General features: G+C 52.1%; 1 protein-coding gene across 1 annotated transcript in view; it reads left to right on the plus strand.

The window, feature by feature from the left end:
• PCNT (pericentrin) overlaps nucleotides 1–23,887 on the plus strand; it is a 96,749-nt gene that overhangs the window by 62,073 nt on the left and 10,789 nt on the right. Inside the window, 12 exon segments of the mRNA XM_032630312.1 lie at nucleotides 1,238–2,119; nucleotides 2,698–2,883; nucleotides 8,354–9,070; nucleotides 9,961–10,057; nucleotides 12,678–12,829; nucleotides 15,075–15,269; nucleotides 16,193–16,366; nucleotides 16,959–17,154; nucleotides 18,193–18,415; nucleotides 18,706–18,856; nucleotides 19,326–19,739; nucleotides 23,617–23,837. Coding sequence (XP_032486203.1) covers nucleotides 1,238–2,119; nucleotides 2,698–2,883; nucleotides 8,354–9,070; nucleotides 9,961–10,057; nucleotides 12,678–12,829; nucleotides 15,075–15,269; nucleotides 16,193–16,366; nucleotides 16,959–17,154; nucleotides 18,193–18,415; nucleotides 18,706–18,856; nucleotides 19,326–19,739; nucleotides 23,617–23,837 — 3,608 coding nt within the window.

The following is a 23,887-nucleotide window of genomic DNA, read 5'->3' on the forward strand; positions in this document are numbered from 1 at the left end:
GAGTGCGCTGAGTGCATCAGGCCAAACGTATGCAGACAGAGTTACCCCCCGCTCCCTTCAGTCGTCTGTGGGTGGGGAGACGTGGGTCTGTGCAGCACACAGCGTGGGGCTGGGTAGAGGGTCTTGCCTCACACTGAGAACTTTTCTTTTGCCAACTACATACCGTGGCGTCAGATGTGCTGAGTGTGATGTACAGCTTACGCCATCCAAACCAAAACCAAACATCAGTTTTCTTATTTTTGTTTTCACTATGGGCCAGGTTTGGATTTGTGTTTGAAGTAATGGTTAAGTAGTACTAGTGAAACCAAGAATTGTATGAAACTCTTAATTTTTAGGACATATAAGATGTTACTGTAATCAGTTGCTTGAAACTTGTTAACTAGAACACAGATTGGTTAGAACTTTTAAATTTTTCGGTCACTACTATTGATGTAATCTTAAGAGAATGTAATTTGGAGCCATATTGGCACAGATTTCAATTCTGATTTTCCATTTACTGTCTTTGTGGTCTTGGCAAGATATTTCATATCTAGATTTCAACTGTCTCATCTTTTAAGTAGGAACAATAACATTTCTTATCTTAAAATTGTTGAGAATTAGATTAAATAGCACAAGTAGAAGCATCGTTTGATGCCCGCTATGTTGAGTCCCCGCATCCCCGCAGTGCACAGTGTGGAAAGCGTGCTGTGTGCTCTGGCTCGTTCATGTTCTTCATGACTGCAAACTCCCTCAGCCCTCAGCCGATCTTCTCACTTTTATTCCTGTTCTGGTGTTGGAATGACATCTAAAATCTAAATACCCCTTTAGGAAAATCAAACAAATCAAAGTTGTTTAAATGTTAAGAAAATAGACATTTAAAAGGTGGTGAAAACATTCATGTGTAGTGTCATCGACTGAGACGTGGCCAAGTTAGAGCTTCCCCTGAACCCTGGCAGCCGAGGGTTGGGGTCTGTCGCAGCGATGGGTGTGGCCTTAATGAAGCGTTTGAACGAGCAGCAAAGCAGCAACTGCAGATACGAATGTTTGACCATTTTGACGTACTTGAAGCAGCTGGGTGTTCTGGGTGTTCTTCAGATCTTAGTGTCATTTGGTGATGTTGTTAGTTACTTCCACAGCTACTCTTAAGATGCGAAGTCTCCACTTCTGTAAGAATGAGTTCAGGCCCAGCTGTAAGTGGAAAGGGGAACTTCTGAAGTTGATGTATGTCATTTGCCTCTGAAATGTGCTTTTTCTTCAGGTTGCGTATAACAGAAGTTCTGAAATTGAAGAGCTGAAATCCATTATTGAGAATTTGCGAGAGAACCAAGAGAGGTTACAGAAGGATAAAGCACAGGAGATTGAACAGCTCCATGAGGTCATCGAGAAACTGCAGAGGGAGCTCCCACTCGGGGGACCTGCAGCGCCCCAGGCCGGTGACGGCAGAGCCGCCAGCCTGCAGAGCGAGCTGCTGGGCCTCCCGGCCGAAGGAGCCAAGGCCTGCGTGGAGCTGGAGGGCGAGCTGCGTGCCGCCCTCGAGGCCAAGGAGGCCCTGAGCCGGCTGCTGGCCGAGCAGGAGCGCGGGCACGGCCAGGCCCTCGAGGCCCTCCAGCAGCGCCTGCAGGCCGCAGAGGAGGTGGCCGTGCAGCAGCTGGCCGCGTCGGGGCCCGGCGCCGCCCTCAGGGAGGCCGAGGTCCAGGCCTTGGCCTCCCAGATCCGCGAGTTTGAAGCTGCCCTGCGAGCCAAGGAAGCAAAGATCGCAGAGAGAGAGTTAGAAATCGATGCTCTGCACCGGCAGAAGTCAGCCCACTCTGCCGAGCTGGAGGCCATCCTGGCGGCCGTGGCCCGCTTCCGCCGCGCCCTAGAGCAGCAGCTCCTGGCGGCCTCTGGGGAGCCCCCCGAGCTGCAGCGGCTCCGGGCGCAGTGCGTCCGCCTCAGCTGCCAGCTGCAGGCGCTCAACCAGCGCTTCCTGAGGTGCCAGAAGGAGCCGGACGAGCGGCAGGCGCACGGGGCCCAAGTGGCAGGCAGTTCCGGGGGGCGGGCATCCTGGGGAGAAGAGGCCTCCTGCCACGAAGAGGTGGAACAGGACGTGTGTGGCAGGTGGCTGGCTGAGGCCCCCCACGGCCATGGCGGTAACCCACAGGTGGGCTCCTTCTTCATCAGGCCACAGGTGGTGCAGCCTATGTGTGCAGAGAGCTGCGTGCATGTGGGGAGCCGGGGTGTGTCCGGGGATCTGGGGGTGCACGTGGGGACCTGGGGTGTGTCTGGGGAGCTGGGGGTGCAGGTGGGGGGTCAGGGTGTGTCCGGGGATCTGGGGGTGCAGGTGGGGAGCTGGCATGTGTCTGGGAGCCGGGGGTGCAGGTGGGGATCTGGGGTGTGTCTGGGGAGATGCAGGTGGGGAGCTGGCATGTGTCTGGGATCTGGGGGTGCATGTGGGGAGCTGGGGGGCAGCTGTGCTGTGCTCCGTGTCTGCTGGGGGCCGTCTTCGTGGCTTGCCCAGCTCCAGCACCTGCTGACCTGCTGTGTGCACCGCTGGTCTCCTGCTCCATGCATGTGTGTGATTCTGGCCCTGAGCTGTGGGCTCTCCCTCGGCGCCTGCTAGCTGGTGCTCCGGCTGCAGAGCTCCTGGGACTCTGAGGTAGCCTCACTGCACTTCTGACTTTGCGATGCCTTTGGCTGTGTGCTCATAAGCATTGTCCTTGTTTTCTCTGCTCATCACAGAGCCCTATTAAGGAGGATCCGCAGCTGGCCAAAGCCCTGCCGACGTTGGCCCGCGCAGGTCTCAGCCAGCAGGACAGCGTGATGTCGGTGCTCGCGGTCTGCCAGCGGCAACTGGAGTCTGAGCTGCTGTTAGTGAAAAAGGAAATGTGCCTGCCTGCAGAGAGCGGAGTGTCGGGAACAGCTAAGGTGCCTGGGCATGTTCGGGGGTTGGGGGGGCACAGGACACGGCAGCTGGTCGCGGGTAGACACCCCCTCGGCGTCTTTGCTGCGACGGCAGGTTACAAGGACCGCAGCCAGGGGCGCCTTCTCCAGGCCCGCCGCTCTGGCAGTGCTGGTCAGATCCGTTTTGAGATTTCCCACGGTCTAATCAGCTGTGAAAAGTGAGCAGTCAGTTACTTTTTCCTCATAGTTGATACCAGTAGGATTTAACTGGGCTTCAGGGCTTGTGTCTGGATTTTCCGTGTGAGGACAGTTGCCCACAGCTGTGCTGCTTCCACAACCTTCATCACTTGCAAAGGCTTCACATTTATTGCTTGAACCTCAGGTGTTTTCCCTACATGTTTTCACTTGTCCTCCCAGCAAAGAAGAGCAGAGTAATCTACGATTCAACAGTTTTAAATTCTGATCACCAGGACAGAAGCTACAAGAAGGCTGCCTTTTCTTTTCCAGGGTGGGGAGGGTGCAGGTCGGCAGCATCAAATTGTTGCAGAGCTGAGATGTTTGAGAACCAAAAGTGGGCTTGGTTCTGAAGCCTGCTCAGATGCGGGCTCTCATGAGCCACTCACCCTGCTGGTGTGGACGTTGCACACTTCGCTGGGTGTTCCAGCCCCTCACCTCCTGGGGGCGCTTCTGGGATGTGCCACGGGCCACATGCACCGTGTTGGAAATTGGAAGATTCTGAATCCCACAGCACACAGGCCTCTGGGTCTGGGTCTGCAGGTTTTTTTTCTTTTTTTTTTTTTTTTTCGGTACGCGGGTCTCTCACTGTTGTGGCCTCTACCGTTGCGGAGCACAGGCTCCAGACCTGCAGGCTCAGCGGCCATGGCTCATGGGCCCAGACACTCCACGGCATGTGGGATCTTCCCGGACCGGGGCACGAACCTACATCCCCTGCATTGGCAGGCGGACTCTCAACCACTACGCCACCAGGGAAGCCCTGGGTCTGCAGTTTTGCTAGAGGAAGCCTGCATCTGATGTCATGTGTTTATCAGATGCCCTCAGGAAATACATTCTGTTTGGAGAGAACCTTCACCTACTCTGTGTAGCAAACTTGTCTCAGCATCCTTGTGATAAGAACATTTCTTTAAATTCTTAAAAGAGAGTTCGGCCCTGGGATATCCTGAGCTGGTCGCCAAATTTTTAGGAGTTACACACTGACAAGGAAATTCCAAATTCATTCCATAAATTACAATTCTGTGTTTTCCAATGTTTGCATATAGAACCTTCCAGGCCTTTTTCCTTAAAAAAACCCAAAAACAAGAAACTTACATCCTCAATAAATTGCCACAGACATAGGTTATAACAGTTGCCTCTCTTTGTGTCGTGTGTGGCAAAATACATGTACAATTTACATCTTAATCATTTTTTTTTTCACCTCTGTCGTATCCATATTAAGTTCACGTTTCTTTTTATTTTTTATTTTTATTCTTTTTCATCTTAATCATTTTTAAACGTATAGTTCAATCGTATTAAATACATTTATAATGTTGTGTGACCATGCATCTCCATAGCTCTTTTCATCTTGTAAAACTGAAACTACTCATTTAAACAATGACTCCCATTTCCTCCTTCCCGCAGGCCCTGGCAACCACCGTTATGCTTTCTGTTTCCGTATGATTTTTGAGATACTCTTAAGTGTTTACATAAGTGGCATCTCACAGTATTTGTTTTTTTGTGTTTGACTTATGTCACTCAGCATAATGTAATGTCATCAAGGTTCATCTATGTCATAGCAGGTATCAGAATTTCCTTCCTTTTTAAGGCTGAATAATATTCCATTGTATGTATACACCACAGTATGCTTATCCATTCATCTGTCGATGGACACTTGGTTTGCTTCCACTTTTTTAAAAATAAATAAACAAATTTATTTATTTATTTTTTTAGCTGCGTTGGGTCTTCGTTGCTGCATGCAGGCTTTCTCTAGTTGCAGCGAGCGGGGGCTACTCGTCATTGCGGTGTGCAGGCTTCTCATTGCGGTGGTTTCTCTTGTTGCAGAGCACGGGCTCTAGGGCGCGCGGGCTTCAGTAGTTGTCGCATGCGGTCTCAGGAGTTGTGACGCATGGGCTTAGTTGCTCCGCAGCATGTGGGATCTTCCCAGAACAGGGCTTGAACCTGTGCCTGCTGAATTGGCAGGCGGATTCTTAACCAGTGCGCCACCAGGGAAGTCCTGCTTCCACGTTTTAACTGTTGTGAATAGTGCTGTTATGAACATGGATGTGCAAATACCTCTTTGGGACCCTGCTTTCAGTTCTTCTAGGTATATACCCAGAACTAGAGTGGCTGGATCATATGGTAATTCTACTTCTCATTTTTTGAGGAACTGCTGTAGTGTTTTCCACAGTGGCTGTACCTGTTTACATTCCCATCAAAAGTGTACAAGAGTTCCAAGTTCTCCACATCCTCACCAATATTTGTTACTTTCTGGTTTTTTTTTTTGATAGTAGTCATCCTAATGGGTGTGAGGTGTATCTAATTGTAGTTTTGATTTGCATTTCTCAAATGACTAGTGATAGTGGATATCTTTTCAAGTATATGTTCTTTGGAGAAATGTCTGTTCAAGTCCTTTGGCAAATTTTGAATCAGGTTGTATGTTTTTTTGACTGAGTTTTACAAGTTCTTTATATATTTCTGGGTATATTAATCCCTTATTAGGTGTATGATTGGCAAATATTTTTTCCCATTTTGTGGGTTGCATTTTTACTCTGTGGATAGTGTCTTTTTTTTTTGGCTGTGTTGGGTCTGTGTTGATGGGCGCGGGCCTTCTCTAGTTGCGGCGAGTGGGGGCTATGCTTCGTTGCAGTGCGCGGGCTTCTCACTGTGGTGGCTTCTCTTGTTGTGGAGCACGGGCTCTAGGTACACGGGCTTCAGTAGTTGTAGCATGTGGGCTCAGTAGTTGTGGCTCACGGGCTCTAGAGCAGAGGCTCAGTAGTTGTGGTCCATGGGCTTAGTTGCTCCGCGGCATGTGGGATCTTCCCGGACCAGGGCTTGAACCCGTGTCCCCTGCATTGGCACGCGGATTCTCAACCGCTGCGCCACCAGGAAAGCCCCTCTTCTCTTATGTTTAATTGATTTTTTAAAATGGTGAAATGTTTAAATTCCTTTCTCACTTCTCTTTGTGTATATTCTTTTGCTATTTTCACATTTAGCATCCTAACATAAAGCGCTCTGACTTGAATTTATACCAGCTTTAAGTTTAATAACACATAAAACTGTTCCTTTGTAGCTCCATCCCCACTCCTTTTGGTTTATGATGTAACAAAAAGCCATCTTTATACTTATGTGCCTTTAAACATAAACTAATAATTCCTTTAAATGCATTAATCTTTTAAATTATGTAGAAAACAACACGTGGAGTTAGAAACTAAAGTTACGGTAATACTTTTAGACCAATAACTTAGGAATATGTATATTAGTCTTTTAGTTCATGATGAAAACAAAAAGCGCAGTTATGAACCATTGTTACAATAACGTTAGCTTTTATAACTGCCCATGTATTTACCTTTATTAAGGTCTTTATTTCTCCATACAGCTTTGAGTTACTGTCTAGGGTTCTTTCATTTCCCCTGCCGGACTCTCTTGAACGTTTTTTACAGGGCAGGTTTTAGTGCTAACAAGATCCCTCAACTTCTGTTTATCTGGGAATGTCTTAATTTCTAACCTACTGTTGATGGAGCTTTGCTGTATTTAGGATTCTTAGTTGACAGTTCTTTTTCTTTTAGCACTTTGACTATATTGACCTACTGTCCTCTGGCCTCCAAAGTTTCTGGTGGAGAAATCTGTTGATAAGCTTATCGAGGATCCTTTGTATGTGACAAGTCACTTCTCTCTTGCTGTTTTCAAGATTTTCTCATTGTCTTTGGCTTTGTGTAAGTTTGATTATTATGTGTCTTTGGTGTGGGTCTATTTGAGTTCATCTTACTTGGAGTTTGTCGAGTTTCCTGGGTATTTATGTTCATATCTTTCATCAAGTTTGGAAAGTTTTCATTCATTATGTCCTCATATATTCTCTTTGCTTCCTTCTCTCTCTCTTCTTTTGGGACTCCCATTATGTGTATGTTGGTTTGTTCAGTGGTGTCCCACAGTTACCTGAGGCTCCACTTAACTTTTCTCGATCTTGTTTTTTCTTTTCCCCAGACTTGATAATTTCCATTGTTCTGTCTTCACATCCACTGAATCTTTCTTCTGCCTTCTCATATCTACCTTTGAATCCCTTTAGTGAGTTTTTAATTTCAGTTATACTTTTTAACTGCAGAATTTCATTTCTTTTTCTTTATTGATATTTCTATTTTGTTCATGCTTTTTTTTCACTTCACATTTTCCTTAGTTCTGTGAGCATCTTTAAGAAGGCTGTGTTAAAATCTTTGTCTAGTAGATCCATCATCAGGTCTTTTTCAGGGATGGTTTCTGTTGACTCACTTATTTCCTATGCCTAGGCCATACTTCCTTGTTCGTGATTTTTGTTGTTGTTGTCGAACACTGAATATTTTTAATCTATTAATGTGGTAAATCTAGAAATCAGACTCTCCCTCTTTCTCAGTATTTACTTTTTTGTTGTTGTTACTGTGTGTTTTTGTTTTTTTTTTTTTTGGTTGATGTTTTTGTGCTAAGGATCAGCTTGAGATGTAAACTTAAGTTCTCAGATCCTTTCTGAGCCTATGCCTTTACCCAGGCACACGCATTCACTTTAGAATTTCCTCTGTATATGCAGTTGATTTTGAATGTCCTAGTTTTAAATTTTTCCCCAAAGGGAAAAAGAGAAAAATGCAGTGGTGGGGAAAAAGGGGCACCAGTCCTTTCAATCCCCTGGAAGTCACTTCAGCCAGAAGGGCAGGGGCTGGAACAGTTGGGGGCAGGTGCAACAGCCGTGGCCTCCTGCCTCTCTGCCTGCTCCTCTGTGATCAGAAGCATCATTCAGAGCTGATTCCCAGTTTTTGGAGGACAGGGTCCTTTTTGCCCACCCTAGGTCCTGCAAGATGCTCCAGGGACACATGTACAGCTGCCTCCTGGGTCCTGGGGTGGGGAATGGGTAGCTGTTCCTGTGCTAAGAGCTGAGAGCAGTTTAACCCTCCAAATCTTCCCCTGGAATTTGCAAGCCTTCAGCAGACTGCAGACTTCCAGAATAGTTACATCAGGTACATTCTGCCAGTGCAGTAGTTGCCCAGGCGGGAGAGGGGTTCCCGGTGCTGCCGGCTCTGCCATCCTTCTAGGAGCCTCTCCAACAGTTGCCTTTTAGGCAATGAGCTTTAAGCCTTGAGTCTGTCTTTCATAGGATTTTTAAAAACTTGAAATCTTAAGAGTCTAGAGGGACAAAGGGTTCATCATGGAATCTTATCCTTAATTGTTCAGACAGTCTCTGAAATTGGCTCATAAATAACAAACGCGACAACATGTAATTCACTTATTTTACTGTATGCGTGTTCTTTTTTACCTGTAGGGTAAGGAAAAACTACTGGAAGATTGTCAGCTGCGGAAAGTTGATCTCATAGATCAGGTGAAACAACTTCAAGAAAAACTGAACCATCTGGTACATTGCATGAGCTTCCAAAACGTCAGGACAGAGGACTTTAGATTTCAACAGGCATTGGAATCTCCACATGTTTTAGAAAATAATGCGAGTGATAGTTCCAGTAACAGTGAAGAAACTGACAGATCATCTCCTGTTGATGCATTTAATGTCACATGGGATCTAGTTGACATTATTGGAACTGAAGATTCGCTGATACGAAACGAGGTGCCAGATACTTCCACAGGAGAGCAGGCTGCTTTGCAAGACAGGTCACTCTGCTCACAGGGGAGCTTGTACGGGTGTTCCCGTGACCTCTCCCACACCCAGGGGACCAAGCCCTTGAAGAAAGTGCTCAGGACGATGGACCTGTCCTCCTGGAGCTCCCCTGAGGTCGTCAGGAAGGACTCAATCTCTGAGTGCCCCCCTAGCCTGCCCCTCACACCCTGCTTGGATGCCCTGAGCCAGTGCAGTCTGGACACCTCCCTGTGGGACAGGACGAGCACCCAGCTGCTCCAGGCTGACCAGTTGGGGCTGCTTTGTTACCCGGGCGAGTCAGCGGCAGGAACGGCCCCTAAGTGGGCGGGGTCTCCATTAGCTGCAGACGGGGCCCCCTCCACCAACGACCATGCTCAGCGGGTGCCTGTGGTAAGTGGTCTCCCTGAGTGCTGTCCTGGTTTGGGTCCATGGGATGCCCAAGGCCCCAGTGTGTTCCCACTGGGTTGTGTCTACGTGGATGGCTGGGTCACAGCTGCAGTCGTTGTTGGCTCACCTCCTGTTGTGGCCTGTTGGCCAGGCCTGCGTGAGCAGCCCCCTGGTCAACAAGTGTAGGGACAGTCAGCGTTCTGCAGGATGGACCCAAGTCTACTGTCATAGGAACATTCACAGCACTTTGGTTGTTTTTAAAAATACATGAAATGCATTACTCTTACTCAGAAATTCACCACAGGCCTAACTTTGCTAACTCACACTGGCTTTGGGAGGTATAATCATAAACCTATCTTCATGTGTGGTCTGCATATGGGTTCTTTGTCTGGAAGATGTTTTTTAGTTTTATTTTCAGTTCTATATCATGTTTAACAGGTTCTACATATAATGTTATTAATTTCAAGAACACTTCAATATATTATTTTTGGGTTAGATTATACTTTATCTAACATAACTGAGATTTTGTGTATCTTAGATTAGATAAAATGAAAAATAAATTACGGGATATGTGTAATTTAAGGTATCCATATACGACCACTTCATATCCATATGCTTCCATTTCATATCCATATGCTAATACATCATGCAGAATTTTGAAAATCTGAAATATTTGCCAGGGACTTTGTAAACTATTCCTAGAGAACTGTGGGTGAACTTGATTAAATTATTATGAGCGTATGGCCTCGTGTCCACAAGCTGTGAACACTTTGAGTTCTGTGTGGGAAGATGATAAATTCAGGACTTAGCAAGTTTTCCATCTGGCAAGTTCAGTTCCATGATATAACACGTTATCATTTTATGACCATTTAAACATCTACCTGTTTGAACAGGAGAAAGATGTTGAAGATTTTATCATAACGTCTCTTGATTCTCAAGAAAAGTCAAGATCACCTCCTCTTGGGTTAGAAGGAAAAAGCGATGGAAAAAGTGAGTCAGTCACAAACTTTATTTTTACAGCTTCAGAGTATAGAATGGTGCAGAGTCCCTGTGCCCCCCTCGCACGTCCCGTGTTAACTTGCCATGTTGCGTGTGCGCTCTCTCTCTCTCTCTCTCTCTCTCTCTCTCTCTCTCTGTGTCTCTGTCTCCCTCTGGGTTTGTGCTCTGTTACTTGAGGACCTGATGTCGTTTGACTCCTGAGAAGGTCCCTGTGTATTTCATGGTGTCCAGTCCACGCCAGGACATCCGCCCTGACCCAGGGCAGCATCGCGTCCGCATACTTCACTGAGATTTTGTCCCGTTAGTGCTCTCTACAGAAACAAGCAGTGGCTGCCACCATGCATCCAGATGTCCTTTGCGGGCTGGAGACTACTGAGAGCAGGCCAGGTGCCTGGCGCAGTGCTCGGGCCTGGACCCCATGAAGGCTGGCTCTATGTTCGCGGCAGGTTCGTCGGCATGTGTGCATCTCGTGGGACTCCGTGAGCGCCCTGGCGGTGCCGTGCTCTTCATGTGGGTCAGTTTAGACTCTGCAGTTGTGTTGCCAGGTTTCATCCTGTTCCTTCTGAATGGCCGATGTCCTGGGTAGGTTTTCGAGACCCTGGGACGTTCTGTCCTCAAGCTCGGACCCACTTGGCCTCCATTGATGGTTCTTGGTGGTCTTGCCTGGATCCTTCTCACTGTGATGGCTGCCACACCATGACTTTCTAACCTTATACCTTCTTTTATAATTGTTAGATTTTTACAAGTCAGTCACCTCAAGGTGTTTTGACTTTTGAAAAAAGTCACCATTGGCTCATTGGGTGCTTTTGAGGACAAGGCAGCAGTGAAGTCCAGTTCACTGGCCATGTTGGCATTTGCGGAATGGGGCCAACAGCTTTTCAGCTGGTGCTCTCACTTCTTCCCAGCAGTAGCCGCGTGGTGTAACAATTTGAGCAGTTCTGTGAGGTGTGTCCCAGGAGCAGCCTCTCGTCCAGTCTCCCTGCCTGGAGTCGCCGTCTCCTGAGGATGTCATGTTCAACTTCCAGAAATTTGCTCTAGTATTTGTTTATGCAGCACACCCCACACACCTCCCTTCCCGTCCCCCTAAAACGGCCCCACCTGCACTTTCTGCCCATCACTGCCGAGTGTCTGCACTTCGAGGATGCGTGTTTGAGTGCAGGTATGAGCTGCCCATGACGGCCTTCCCTGCGTCTTGGACGTGGTCCTTGCTTTCCGGGTTGGACCCCCTACAAGTTTCTGGAGGCAAAGCGTGTGCCGGGTACTTTGTGTGTGAACCTTGACATCTTCCTGATGTCGGCATCTTGGACTTGGGCTTGACCCTGAGTGGGGAGTTGGGTTCCTTCAGAGCGTGGAGCCCGCCGTCCTGGACCCGGGTGTCATGAGAGCAGCACATGGTCCCCTGGAGCACGTCCTCCCACCCCGAGAACTCTGCTTCGTCCTTTGGTCATTTCCCCCACGGTTTTGTCTCGTCTGTCTTGTTAATTCTTATTGATCACATATTGGACCTCTTGTACTAATTTTCTCATTTTCCATGTTTGTATTCTTGTTCTCATTTCTAAGGGGTTTTTCAGAGCTTTACTTCTTAAGCTTTGTATTGACTCTTTTTATTTTTGCTATTTTAGTTTCTGACTAGTCCTCTTTCCTAACCCTAACCCTTGTTTCCCGAACGATACTCCCCTTCTTATTTCTCTGGGGATGCTCTAATTTTTCTGATGTTTTCTTCTGTTTGCTGCCTTTACTCTGTTTCTTCCACACTTTCTCTGAGTCTCTGTTTCTCTCTGTCTTTTGTGTTTGAATGTTCCCTGGCACGTTTGAGAAGGTAGACTTCTGAGAGGGCAGTCGTGAACGGCTCACTGGATGGCAGCTCTGTGCTCAGAGGGGCCTTGCCAGTGGCTCCACGAGATCCACCTGCCCTCCCTGAGCTGTGTGCTGGTGGGGATGGTGGGCTCTGCTTTCCCACCGTGTGCCTCCTTCCGTTTTCCAGAGTGTGTGCTTCCAAGCCTTCCTGGACTGGCCACAGTTCAAGGCTCAGGAACAGCTCAGGGAGCTGCATGCTTCCGAGAGGTTAGGAGTTCTATTTTGAGGCCCCTCCCATCAGACAGAGGCTCCTGGAGTCTCGAATTTGAGACTCTGTTGAGGGCTCCGCAGCCAGGCTGCCCAGTCCAGGCTTTTCTGCACCCACCCCCAGATCAGGCACCCCCGCCCCACGGCCAGGTGCTTTGGGCCTGTCCTCCCACTCAGCCCCCTCCTCGTGTCCCACTGCCCCTCTCGTCCGTCCTCCGAGGCGCTCGGCACAGTTGCCGATTTGCCCCGTCTGTGGGGGGTGAGGAAACACATATCGCGTCTGTGAAAATGAGCTGAGCTGCCAGGAGGGTTTATGTTCAAATCACGGACATTAACATGCTAAATGTGCAAAATGTACGTTTTCTTACTTAACGTGTGTAGCTCTCATCTTACGTTTTTATGAAACATTTTTACTGTCTGGGGGTGTCCATCGATGTTTCCTTTGGTGAGAGGGCCTGGCCGTGGCTCTCCCGGTGCTTCGGGGCCGTCCCCGAGGATCGCCACCAGAGTCGCGGGTCTAGGCCCTGACTCTGCGGTGTGTTTCTAGGTGATGGCGCGGGGTTTGGAAAGACACTAAGCCAAGGCTCGGGAAGACCGGGAGCACCCACTGCTGGTCCCGCAGCGCCTCTCACCCCCCGGGGGTTCCGACGGCCGCTGGGCGCCAGGAAGGAGAAGGAAGTCCATCCGAAGCAAGTGAAGGTACTAGCTGGTGGGGAGCAGGGGAGGGGGCTCGAGGGGCCTCCCCTCTGGCCCATCAGCAGCTGCGCTGGCCTCAGCCCTGCTACGACTTTGTGCCTTGTGCAGCGGCTCCAAGGGGGGAGATGCGCCGCTGTGGCAGGACCACAGGGACAGTGTCCCAGGTGGGGCCTGGCCACGCTTGGGGGCCACGGGCGCTGTGGCCGGGGGCAGCTCCTCCCGCAGCGCCTGTCACAGCACAGCGCCCAGAGGGCCTGCACGCGTGGCGCTCTCCCGAGTCGCAAGGCGAAACTGGATTGGTCTTCCTGAGTGTCGTTCAGGTGCCAGACCTCGTGACCCTGTTTTGGGAAGCAGTTGTGGTTTTTGCTTGTTTGGCCTTGGAAGCTTTCCCAGGACGCTTTGAGGGTTCTCTAATTCAGATAGTAAGTGTTCCCAAAGGAAACGATTTTGATGTTAAGTAAAATCTTCTCTGAAATTGTATTTGAAATGAAACTGGTTTTATTCCTTTAAGAATTGAAATTGGAGCCGTGTCTTCTAGCTGTTTTCTCTTTTTGTGCATTCCTCAATTTTTTATATGACATAAATACTAGAATTCCTAATTTTTAAGGAAAAAGTTTGGTTGTTAATGACAATGTTTCATGCTTAGGCTTTGAGGTTTAATACTTGATCCTTAGTTATTAAAAAAGAAAAGAAAGAAAGGGACCTAGCAGAGGCCCTGGAGCCTTTTCCGGAAGTGCTGAGGCGGCAGGAGAGAAAGTCAGGAGCGGCCACCCCGCAGCAGCCTGTTGGGTCAGTCAGCCGGCTTGTGTGTCCCTGCCGGCCCCTCTGCTGCACCATCCTCAGTGGGGCGCGGGGGCCACTCGCCGCGGGGCCGAGTCTCAGGAGCCTCGTGCGGTCGCGGCTCTGGCCGCCCTGAGGCCGGCGACGCTGGTGAAGGTCCGTCACGCCGGGAAGCGCGTGTCAGCTGGGCAGACGGACCCCACGGGCCGGCTGGTTCACGTGCGGCTGTGAGACCGCAGGCCGAGGCCCCCTGTGACTCCGCGGTCCTCAGGGCAGGAGGCTCCGGGATCTCACGGCCTGACCGTGCCCGTGGCCCGGGGGCCGCTCCACGTCCGTCCTCCTGGCTGCCGTGCGCCCGGTTGGCGAGGGCGGAGGACCTCGCTCGTCACAGCTGTTCTTTTCCAGAGGTGTTTTTCAGAACACCTTTTATTGTCCTTATATGACCCAGGAGAAGGTGTTTACGGCCTGCGGCCCGGTCCACTATACAGCCTCCCCGCCTTCCTACCCCTCCTTCCCCAGGGCTGTTTTGTGTCCGTTCTGTATCACATACATTGTTTTTAAAGTGAAATTGTTGTAGAGTGTTAAAGATGGCCGCTTGTAAAGTAAACACAGTACACAGTTTGGTGTCTAGCGCTTTTATGTTACTGTTTCACATTTTTGGTCACGTCATTAGAATTAGAGGAAGACCTGTTTCTAGTTAAGTAACTAGTCATTCTTTGTCATAGGCCTCTTCGTTGCTATTTTTCTGTTTCCCTAACGTGCCCCTTGTGGGAACCTGTGTTGACACGCAGTGTGAGGATGGTCACAGTCACTTGTGCTCTGCATTGGCCGTAGCACCAGCCATGCAGAAGGGTGGCCCTGGGTGGGGTGCACCTTCCTCTCTCAGCCTCCATGGGCAGCACAGAAGGCTGGCGTGCACGTCCCAGGTCCCATGTCCCATCACTCTGTAACTACCACTCCAAATCCTGGTGGGGTGGAAGACCCCTTCCTGTGTTCACATATTCTGGGCACCCCCGGGGGCGTGAGAGGGCTGCAGTGGCCAGTAGCTGGCCTGGTACCATCCGCAGGTGCCTTTCCCCTGAGGTGTCCCTGTGCAGTTCTCGGGTCTCCCTCCTCGTGGGGCGCTGTGGTCCCGGGAGGGCCGGGGAGGTGCCTGGCATCTTGCTGACTTGGCTGTAGATTTCCCTGAGCTGAGCATCTTCTGTGAGGGTGCAGGCGGGATGGCTGGATTGTGGGGCCTTTGCTGGAGCAGCTCACACAGAAGTTCACTCGTTCAAAGCTGGTTTACTTGTCTGTGACAGCTACGGGGAGGAAGGTTTGAGAACCTCACGGTCAGAGCAGCAACTCTAGTCTCTGGTGCAAAGGCCGTGGGGGCGGCCTGGTGAGCCCTGGCGGGTGACAGCGGGGCAGTGACGGTGAGAGGTTTCAAGCTGCTTCTCCTCCTCTCTGAAATGTTTGTCCGTTTCAGGCTTTGCTGCAGATGGTGTGTGACGAGAGCCACCACATCCTGGCCCTGTCCGAATACCGTGGACCCCCGAGCATCCTGAGCAGGGGCGAGCCCAGTGCCCCCCTCGGGTGCCTCACGATGGGGGGCCAGGGCCTGCTGGAGGCAGCACCGGCTCCCAGGGAGCATCCCACCCCAGGACCCCCAAAGGGGGAGAAGGTACAGGCCTTCTAGATACAGACGAGAAGCAGTGGGCATGGACCTGGTTGAGGGATTTTCTTGGCCCCAGAAGTGGGAGTAGAGGAGCAAGAGGCGGGTCAGCAGCAGGCAGGGAGGCCATGCCTGGTCAGCCACCCTCCCACTCGCGTTCCCTGGGCTCCAGCCTCCAGGAGAGGCTGCGGGGAAGGGGCCGGCTGGAGCCCTGCAGGGAGGCTCTGGATGGAGAGATGGGTATGGGGGCCGGGCCGAGGGGCAACCTGGAGGTGAGGGCCCGATGCTGAACCGTGTGCAAGGAAGCCAGCCGGCCATGGAGTGTGGACGGAGCAGTGGGCAGACCCCCAACTTTAAGGGAAGGGGGCAGGTGGGCCCAAGCAGGTGGCCAGGAGACAGCCAGCCCATGTGTGGCCCGTATAGACACTGCCCCCCGCGTGGACACTAACCCTAACCTGTATAGACACCCCCCACCCCCGGCGTGGGCACTAACCCTAACCCGTATAGACACCGCTCCCTGTGTGGACACTAACCCTAACCCGGCACACACACATGCACACGCCCCCGCCCCTCACACGCCCATGCACACACACACATGCACACACACATGCCCCCCACCCCTGCACACACGCACACACATGCCCCACACATGCACACGCGCAGGCACACGCACACACACTGTCTCCGCCACTCAGGGCCTGGCCTCCCCTGGACCCGGGGCTCATGTGCAGCGGCCGGAAGAGAGGTTTGCTTGCTGACATTCACTCTGTCTTACCTCCCCGTCATGTTGGGGGGGGTTCTCTGCCCAGAGCTGGCTCCTCGTGCCCCTAGGCGGTCATGGGCGTCTGTGTGTCCCCATAAGTCGGGGTGGGTCTGTTTGAACCTGCAGGATGTGTTTATAGGGACACGGGCTCTTTGTTTCGATATTTTAGGAACCTTCCAATGTGGGCCTCGACTGGAGAGGGGAATTTCTGCAGATCGTGCAAGAGGCCTTTGAAAAGGAGCGGGAGATACTGAGAGTCGAGCTGTGGCCCCGGCCCTGTGGCTTAGGCCCTGGGGGCTGCGGCTCCCTGTTGGAGAGGCTGGAGAAGATGGTCCAGGAGCAGGTGAGCTCATGCCTTGGCTTCCCCCCGGAGCCCACCCTGACACAGAGGGTGACGGAACGTGTTTCGCCCGACCTTAGAGCAAGGCAGTGACTGAGCAGCAAATCCTGCTGCAGTCCACAGATAACACTGTGTTTTTATGCGTGAATTCCGTGAAGTGGAAAACTCTGTGCACTTATCTTCCTTCAGGATCTCACTCTGTTCTGGAAGTAACTGGCCTTTCCTTGAAAGCAAAGGAGGCTTTCTAGGCGGCCCAGCTCCAGGCTGTGAGCACTGAGCCCAGGCTTGGAGGGTCGACACCGCGAGGGCTGTGGGAGCCTGCTTCCCGCCAGTTCCCTCGTAAGAGAGGGCAGGGTGCATGGCGAGCGTCCACTGGGCCCAGCAAGCGAGACCAAGGTGCTGGGGGCAGAGCTGCGTGCAATCTGAGGGTTCCAGGGCCACTGTGCCCACGTTCATGCCGCACGGTTGTCCCCTGCGTCCTCCTGTGGCAGCGACGCCGGGAGCTGCTCTTGCCTGGCACACCAGCCCTCAGGACCCCCTTCTTCTGACGCGTCTTATGTTCCCCTGCCCTGATCCCCTGCCACCCCATCTGCAGGGGGACCTGCAGGAGAGGTCCTTGGAGCACCTTCGCCTGTCGGACAGGAGCAGCCTGATGTCCGAGATCCAGGCTTTGCGCGCCCAGCTGCGGATGACGCACCTGCAGAACCAGGAGAAGCTGCAGCAGCTGTGCGTGGCACTGACCAGTGCGGAGGCCCGCGGGAGCCGCCAGGAGCACCAGCTGCGGAGGCAGGGTGGGTGTGGTCTCTCGGCTGCGTCCCGAAACGTTGATCCTGACACTCACCTGTCAGGAGGTGGCAGGCAGGCCAGTGAGCCCCTCGCTGACTCCCCAGGCCATCGAGTGCGGAATGTGTGCCAGTCAGGGTGGAGGCCTTGCCTAGCATCCCGGTGAGCAGCTGGTGGGGGCCGCGTTGGCGCCAGCATGCTGGGCGCCGCAGGCCCACGTCCGTGAGGGTCACTGGGGCTCGCAAGAGGCTGAAGCGGCCTGTGGCAGGTTTCTGAGTTTGATTTAAACTCCGGGATTTTTACGCAGACACTCATGTCACCTGCAGGGAGAGAACACTTTATCTTATCTTTTCTTCCCCATCTCCTCTCCTCCTGTTCTTGCCACTTGCCCTGGGGATGCTCTGAGTGCTGAGTGAGGCCTGGGCTCTGTCCCGTGGGGCCGCCTGCCTTCGAGCCCCAGCCTCGGCATGCTGCCTCACGCTGGGCACTTCTGGGCCAGACTCGCTCGCATTTTGCATCTGTGTTCACGAGGGTCCTGGTCCGCGGTTTTCTTTCTTCTGGTTTCGGTTCCTGGAGGAGTGGGTGTGTGTGCTCCTAGTTCTGGGCGGGTTCTCTGCGAAGCTGCCCGGGCTGGGTGGGCTCCATGGAGGTCTGTCTCGGCCCAGCTCCAGCCTTGCCCTTGGGAGACTCCGGGCCTGAACATCGCAGGGGTCGAGAGGGCGTGTGCCCCCCCAACCCCGGAACCCCGTTGCATCGCATGACCTGCACGGCTGGGTGGTCCTGCCCGCTCTCTGCCCGTGTGTCTCTCTCTGGATGCTCACTGGCCACGAGGGCGAGGCTGGCGGGGTGTGAGCAGAAGGCATGTGTCCCGAGTATCTGGGTTCCATCAGAAACAGTGGCTTCTGGGTCATAGAAGCTTCCTGTCCCCCCAGAGTGAACACATTCCCTTCCTTTGCTGGTTTGTTACTGATTTGTTAAAATCATATGTGTGGCTCACTTTGGACTCGTGAATAATGCTATTTTAATTCATTTAATCTTTTCCTTAGTTGAGTTATTGGTGTATAAGCTTGAGCAGGAAAAATGTATAGTAAGCGACCTGCAGAAAACCCTGAACGAAGAGCAAGAGAAAGCAAATAACGTCCGGAAGCTGCTGGTGGTGGAACAGAACACAGTCAGAGATCTGAAATCTGAGCTCTGCGAGTGTAGACAGGACAAGGAGCGGCTGCTAAAGTCCCTCGACGAGGCGCAGAAGGAGGTCCTTCAGCTGAGGTGCGGCCCCACTGGCAAGGCTCCAACTTCTAGCCCCGTCCTGCCCTCAGGCTTCCGGCTGAACAATGCTGGAAGTCACGTGGCCCCTGCCACGTTCTTGGCCTTGAAGTGAAAGATGCCGTCCGAAGCCGCGGTTTGCCAGGCTGTCGTGATGGGTGTTGGGGAGGAGCCTCTGCTCCTGCAGGCTCGTGGGGGGCCACGCACACTGCAGGGCCCGCCCTCCCTGCCCTCCCTGCCCTGGGAGCCTGGTTGCTGGCCGGCGTCCCCTTGAGAGCCTGTGGCCCACACAGGTCAGCGCTGGACAGTAAGGAGGATGACCTGCAGGCCGCGCTGCAGCAGCTGGAGGCCGAGCGCACCAAGGAGCGGGCCCTGCAGAGCCGGCTGGAGGAGGAGCGGCTGCAGTGCCTGCAGAAGGAGGGCCAGAGCACCAGGACCCTGGAGGTGACGTGCGCGGCCGCGACTGTGCCCAGGGGCCAGGGCTACACCTTCAGGGCTCAGAGGGTCCCTGCACGTGCGGCCCCCGCCTCCGGGCATTCGCTTCCGTGAGGGCAGTGCAGCCTCAGAGCCGCATGGGGGCCCCGCCTGTGCACAGGGGAGGCCTCGGGCCGGTGTCCTGTGCGGCAGCCGTGCGGCCACGCTGAGGCCACCCGTAGGCCTGGCTGAGCCGAGCACCGTGAGGGGGTCGAGGGCCCGCCCTTCAGCAGCACCGGAGCCCCTGATTCAGGGAGGGAGGTGAACCTGGGACGTTGCACTGTGCTCAGAGCAGCGCCTCATCCCCGAGGAAGGCCGGCGGAGCCACGAGAAGAGGGGTTATTGCTCGCCCTCCTTCTACCCAAAGTATAACGTCAGAAGCTCTAGCTGCAGGAGCTGTTTAGATGCCCTTGCCTCGTCTCACTTTTCCCCGATGCAGGAGTTAAGGGCGTCTTTGGAGAAGCAGTGCGCTCAGAGTAACCAGCTGTGCGTGGCGCTAAAACACGAGCAGACGGCCAAGGACAACCTCCGGAAGGAGCTGCAGATCGAGGCCTCGCGCTGCGAGGCGCTGCTGGCGCAGGAGCGTGGCCGCCTCTCGGAGCTGCAGCGGAGCCTGGAGGCCGAGCAGGGCCGCTCCCGCGAGCTGTCCGAGGCCCTGCAGCACGAGCGCCTGCTCACGGAGCGGCTGAGCCGGCGGCCGCAGGACAAGCAGGCGCAGCCGGCTCTGCTGCAGAAGCTCAGGGGCTGCGAGGCCCGCGTGCTGGAGCTGGAGGTGGCGCTGGAGGCCGCGCGGCAGCGAGCCCTGGAGGCTGAGGCCCACGTGCACCGCCAGGACGTGGAGAGGGAGCAGGAGGTGAGTGCGGCGCCGAGGCCTCCCGTGGAGACTGCCGAGAGCGTGGGGGAGTTTAGAGCCGCCAGGACGGCAGTGCAGCCGAGGCCGAGCCGAGCGGACACGGAGAAGTGGAGCAGGTGGCAGACAGACAGGGAGACGCTGGTGAGCCTGCCACGGCCGGAGGGCCTGTCCTGGCTCCGGGCTGCCCCTTGGTTTGGTCAGCGCGGCGGCTGGAAGTCGGGAAGCGCGCGTCCTCCGACCTTGTTCTTTCCCAAGGTGGTTTTGGATCCTCGGGGCCCCTTGCGGTTCCGTGTGCGTCTGAGGATCGGCTTTTCCGCTTCTGCGTGAAAGCCCTTGGGATCTTGGTAGGAATCACACTGAGTCTGTAGATCGCTTTGGGGCGTGTTGTCTCCTTAACAATGCTAGGTCTTCCCATCCATGAAATCGGAAGGGCTCTCTGTCTGCTTAGCTCCTTAGTTTCTTTCAATAATGTTTTGTCACTTTCAGGTGATAAGCTTTGCGTTTCTTTTGTTAAATTTATTCCTAAATATTATTTTTTTGATGCTGTTGTAAATGGGATTATTTTTGACTTCTGTATTCAGGTTGTTGCGAATGTGTAGCAATGTGGGTGATTTTCACACCTTGATCTTACGTCCTGTAACCTTGCTGAACTGATTTATTATTAGTTCCAATATTTTTAATGGATTCTTTGGGATTTTCCATATAGAAGATCATGTTTTCTGCAAATAGACATAGTTTTACTTGTTCCTGTCCAACCTGGACGCCTTTGTCTCTTCTCCTTGCCTGACTGCCCTGGCCAGAACCCACAGCGTGTGGTGCAGGCGTCCAGCCTGGTTCTTGATCTTGGGGGAGCAGTCAGTCTTTTACTGCTGAGTATGATGGTAGTCGTGCCATTTTTGTAGATGCTCCTTACTGGAGGAAATTCCCTTCTATTTTTAGTTTATTCGATCTTTTTTATTTTTAATCATGAGAGAGTATGGATTTTCTTTTTCTGTGCCTTTTCAGATTTCTGGGTTCTGTCCTTCTCTTGATGTGATATAGGACATTGGTCTTGTCCTTCTCTTGATGTGATATAGGACATTGGTCTTGTCCTTCTCTTGATGTGATATAGGACATTGGTCTTGTCCTTCTCTGGATGTGATATAGGACATTGGTTCTGTCCTTCTCTTGATGTGATATAGGACATTGGTCTTGTCCTTCTCTGGATGTGATATAGGACATTGGTTCTGTCCTTCTCTTGATGTGATATAGGACATTGGTTCTGTCCTTCTCTTGATGTGATATAGGACATTGGTCTTGTCCTTCTCTTGATGTGATATAGGACATTGGTTCTGTCCTTCTCTTGATGTGATATAGGACATTGGTTCTGTCCTTCTCTTGATGTGATATAGGACATTGGTCTTGTCCTTCTCTTGATGTGATATAGGACATTGGTTCTGTCCTTCTCTTGATGTGATATAGGACATTGGTTCTGTCCTTCTCTTGATGTGATATAGGACATTGGTTCTGTCCTTCTCTTGATGTGATATAGGACATTGGTTCTGTCCTTCTCTTGATGTGATATAGGACATTGGTTCTGTCCTTCTCTTGATGTGATATAGGACATTGGTTTTCATATATCCAGTCATCCTAGCACTCTTGGGATGCATCCCACTTGAATTTGGTGTATAATTCTTTTTTAAATAGTGTTGGATTCAGTTTGCTAGTATTTTGTTAAGGATTTTGCATTTATATTTATGAGAGATATGTTCTGTAGTTTTCTTTTCTTGTGGTGCTTTTGTTTTTGATATCAGGAAGATCTTGGCCTTGCAGGATGGGCTGGGAAGTGTTCCCTCCTTTATTTTTTGGATGGGTCTTAATTTTAGATACATTATACATTGACCAAAAGCATTTGTTTCTGAGGAAATTATATCCTGTGTTTTCTCATGGATTGACCTTTATTTTGCTCTCTTTAAAAATATTTTTTAGAACTTCAAAAATATTACCTTTGTTATTTATTTTTGGGGGTTTTGGGAAATTATAAAAAGCTCTTAAAATGCACAAGGAAAACCAATGGCCTGGTCTTTTGAATGGTTAGGCTGCCATGAAACGGTCCAGGAATAAGTATCAGTGAGACACCATGCACGTGCTGCTGAGTTCACAAGGAAAACCAATGGCCTGGTCTTTTGAATGGTTAGGCTGCCATGAAATGGTCCAGGAATACATATCAGTGAGATAGATACCATATTCACGTGCTGCTGAGTTCACCACTTTGAGTTGCACAGCTCAGTGGTTTTCAGCATATTCAGGAGTTGTGCAGCCTGATGTCACTGCAGTCAATTTTAGAACATGTTCATCACCCACAAGGGACCCCTGGGCCTCTTAGTGGGGACCCAGCCCCTGGCACCCACTGGTCTACTTTCCATCTCTGGATTTGCCTCTTCTGGTCGTTCTGTGTCAGTGGAATCACACGGTATGTGGCCTTCTTCTGTGTCTGGTTCCTGCCATGGGGTTTTCAAGGCTCACGCGTGTTGTGTGTGTAACGGTTCGTGGTTTTGGTGGGGTTAAACAGCCTGGAATGCAGTCGTGTTTCATCACTAGAGATCGTGGAAGTGGAGGAATCGTTTGGGGCTGTGGCAGAGGCCGGGGGTTTCCTGACAGAGGCGGCTAGAGTCACGGCCCTGGGTGGGCCTTGGTCACTCGGGACCCCCAGAGCGTGTTCTAGGTTTTTTGTGCGTGTGAGGGGAGAGAGGTTTGTTGTCTTCGTGTGCTTCTCAAGGGGCTTCCCAAACCTTATCCAGAGTCTTCTGCCAAACCTTTTAATTTAATTTTGGGTTTTATTTCTTTTGTTTTTCTTTCTTTTTTTTTTTTTTTTTTTTTTGGTTTGTAAAAATGTAATTGCTTAAAAAAATATATAAACAAAGTGTTTTCCAAGTCAAATTGGTAACTGTCCCTCATGATGCACCTTGATATGTATTTTTCTTTCTTAAGTATGTTGTCCTTTTGGTGTCATTTTTACTGTAGGTAATTAACTTGATCTGGGTTATGGGGTCTTTTTCTGGCCGTAGTGGCCCAGGCCTCTGATAGTTATTTCAGGGCCAATTTCATCTTTTTTAAACAAAATAAACCAGTGGGTCTCTTGGTTTTGTTACTTTCCTCATCTGGAAAATAGATCAGAAAGGATCACAGTTTCCTGAGGAGGCTCGAGCACTGAATGGGGGTGATGCTGGGAAAGGGCGGGAGACGCTGGGTGGGAAGCAGGCCTGGTCTGTGTGCCGGCCTGAGGAGTGGCTGGGCTGGGCCTGTGCCCTCTCTGCCCTGTCTGGTTCCGCCCTGCCCGGCCTGGCCGTCTTTGTTTCCCTGGATCCCCCCTCCCCAGGCGTCATCCCCTGGGGTCAGCCCCCATGCTCTCCGAGCCCCCATCGCTCCCTGAACTTCTTAGCACGTGGAGATAAATATTATTTACAGTTTCTGTCGGTGGTCTGCTGTCTCCCTGTGGAGACTCGGGTCCTGGGTGTGGGGCAGGGAGTGGACTGGCCGGCTGGGTCCCCTGGCATCTCCGCAGTGAAGGACGGGGATCGCAAATGGGGGGCACAGGGCCTCCTGAGGCTCAGGCCCGCCTTTTCGGTGTTGAGCACCCACTCAGTGCCCCCATACGTACTGAGGTGGGGGGCCGGACTTGGGCTGTGGCTCGTCCCATCCCGGGTCCTGTCCCGGATCCCCGGAGTGGGGGGACCCTGACTCCGCATCGCACCTGGAGCCCCATGTGCCGCGAGTTGGGGGTTGGTCGGTCGGGGCCCGGGGCCGGACTGGGCGGCCCCTGTGCTGAGCTCCTGGCCCCGGTCTCCACCCCGGACCGTGTGTGAGGCTCGCTTCTGTTTTTCGCCGTTGCTGACAGCGGGAGTTAGAGCTGCAGCGCCAGCGGGACGAGCACAAGATCCTGCAGCTCCAGCGGACGGTGAGGGAGCTGCAGGCGAGGGAGGCCGCGCGCCCCCGCCCGGAGCCAGAGTCGGAGCCCGCGCGCCCCCGGGAGCAGCAGCAGGGCCTAGAGAAGGTGCGGCAGCAGCTGCTGTGTGCTGCGGGGCTTCTGACCAGCTTCATCAACCAGACAGTGGACAGGCAAGTCTCTCGGGACTGCCCCGGCCATATGCCCAGCACCTTTGATGTTT

Source organism: Phocoena sinus, chromosome 4 (assembly GCF_008692025.1).
Source record: "Phocoena sinus isolate mPhoSin1 chromosome 4, mPhoSin1.pri, whole genome shotgun sequence".
Classification (NCBI taxonomy): domain Eukaryota; kingdom Metazoa; phylum Chordata; class Mammalia; order Artiodactyla; family Phocoenidae; genus Phocoena; species Phocoena sinus.